General features: G+C 55.8%; 1 protein-coding gene across 1 annotated transcript in view; it reads right to left on the bottom strand.

Moving 5' to 3' along the window:
* Positions 1 to 912: 912 nt before the first annotated feature.
* Positions 913 to 2,206, bottom strand: part of LOC104271027 (ankyrin repeat and SAM domain-containing protein 1A-like) — a 22,245-nt gene continuing 20,951 nt past the window's right edge. The window contains exons 11-12 of the mRNA XM_009865571.1: positions 1,724 to 1,908; positions 913 to 1,032 (exon numbers count right to left, since the gene is read on the bottom strand). Of these exons, the coding sequence (XP_009863873.1) occupies positions 913 to 1,032; positions 1,724 to 1,908 (305 nt within the window). The remainder of the gene's footprint in view (positions 1,033 to 1,723; positions 1,909 to 2,206) is intronic.

Here is a 2,206-nt window from a genome sequence, read left to right on the forward strand (position 1 = left end):
AGACCTCTCACAGCGCAGCATCGCTCAAACACTTCTCCTTCCCAGCACGGGGCTAACAACATGTGCCTTTAAAAGCTTAACCTCTTTACCATCTGCCACGTGAGAACTACACCCATGGCTCACGAGTTTGGTGAGTGTAAACAGGACTATGGAGGGGAAAAAAGAAATCCTACAAGGGACTGAAATGGATGCAACCAAATCCACGCCTCGTCTCTGAGAGGGGACAGAGCTCACAGTGGGCACGATCACACCCAGCCCAAACCAGTGCTCCCATCAGAGCAGATTTTCTGCTCCAGGCTTCAAGGGGAGGGACCGTGGGCGAGGGTTGCCGTGAGGGAATCTAGTGAACGCGTGTTATTTGCATTCAGCATCACAGTGGTTAGTGTTGATTCGAATGGCAGGTAAGAAGAGGGGTGAGTTCACTGGAACAGTACGCAGCCGTGGCTCAGTCGGGAAGAAGAGGATCTAGGAGGAGGGAGTGCGTGCACCGCGGAGACAAGAGGTCTCCATCAGTCCAAGGATAAGAAGGTGAAATAGAAAAAAAGGCCCGGGGAGTGTCACGTCCGCCCCAGGGATTCACAGTGCCAGAGCGAGGGGAAAGACGTGAAAACGGCAGGCGGCTTCCTGGATCCACAGCTCCGATTCCCCCAGCCTGCTTCCCTCTGCACCTCCCACCTCACAGATATCTAACAGCGTGTTACCCTTGTTTCCGAGTAAGGAGAATTCACAGTGTTCAGTAGTGATCAGGTACAAAAGCCGTTTAAGTCTACAGTCTCCTAAGTGCTGCTGCCTTTGACGTAGTGCCTACGCGGGGCTCAGTGCGAGCAGCTGGAGGAAGAGGGAGTTTAGAACAGCAGACAGATCAGATCGCAAAGGCACGGTTAGACTAGGTGGACACGGGGTGTGTTTGCTTTAGAAGATAGTGGTCTCATACTTAGTGCTGAGGGTCCGCTTGGAGTCCTGTTTGGGGTCCACGACCCAGGAGACACTGGCGTGAGACTGGGAGTCTTGGTCCACTTCAGGGGGCTCCAGCTAGAAAAAGGAGAGAAAGGGCCCGTTAAGTCACGCGTGCTTCTGGGACGGAACGAGTCAGGGTTCAAAGCACCGAGAGGCTGCTGCTCTGCCTAATCCCCATCCCAAAAACGCGCACGTGTGCGGGGAAGCAGCTCTCGCTGGGGAGGCATTCGAGTTCTTCCCAGCTAAAACGTGTCTGGCCACGTCAGTCTCAACCCAGCACTCTGAGTTGACTTCCTGAGTTAGGCCTGCAAGCCCCTATTGCCATTAGCAACAGCTCCACTTCACCTCACAAACGAGCATGAAAAATTGAGTGCTATAAAGATGGCACTATAAAAAAACAACAAAAAAAAGAGGCAGAGGGAGAGAGAGGGAGACAGCTCCTGGCAGGTGAGCTCCCACGTGATTTACTCTCCTGACCAAGCACGGCTCTTTCATCTTGTCCTCCTGAATCAGGATCCTACAGGAAGGTTAAAACCACCAGAAAGCGCGACGCGGTTAGTTGAGAGCTGCCGCTCTCCATCAGCGGGGCCGGCTCTGAGCAGTTTGTCCCTGGGGTTCATCTGAGCCCGTGGAACAAGCGGGGAGGGAAGACAGCAGCGAGGCAGGACACGGGACCACAGCGGGAGAGGTGGGATGCGGGGAGGCAGGACCGGCGGCAGCCCGGGGTCGGTTCGTAATGGCAGATGGCAGGAAGAAGGGTAAAGACCTTAGCTCCGGGACTAACAGACTGCAGCGGCAGGTAGGAGGGGCGGTGAGTTGTACAGGTGTGACAGTAACAACAGCGAGTGTCGGGAGGGAGCGGCACCTGAGCGGGGGGAGCAAGCAGAACACAGACAAAAGGAGACATTAAAGGAAGGCAGTGGCTTCTGCGGCAGTCCCTGCTCCTCAGCAGCTCCAGTCTTGGCTGGTTTTGGCTACGGGGGCACTCCCGGGCTGCAAACCACAGGTCACCCACTGATCTTACTGCGGCTCTGCAGAATTTGCACATGGAAGCCGTGCCAGACCCAGCAAGGCATTCCAGCCCCATCCCACCCGCGCTACTTCTACCTCTGTTTGCCCTCATCCTACCTGGGGAAGCCCCGACACTGCAGCAGGACTGAGAGCAGAGCCACAGACACTGCAATATCCCTGCAGCTACAGGCACTTTGTCCACATCTGGGCTCCCCCCGCCACCGACGGGGAGGGTTCA

Source organism: Apaloderma vittatum, unplaced genomic scaffold, assembly GCF_000703405.1.
Source record: "Apaloderma vittatum isolate BGI_N311 unplaced genomic scaffold, ASM70340v1 scaffold31062, whole genome shotgun sequence".
Taxonomy (NCBI): domain Eukaryota; kingdom Metazoa; phylum Chordata; class Aves; order Trogoniformes; family Trogonidae; genus Apaloderma; species Apaloderma vittatum.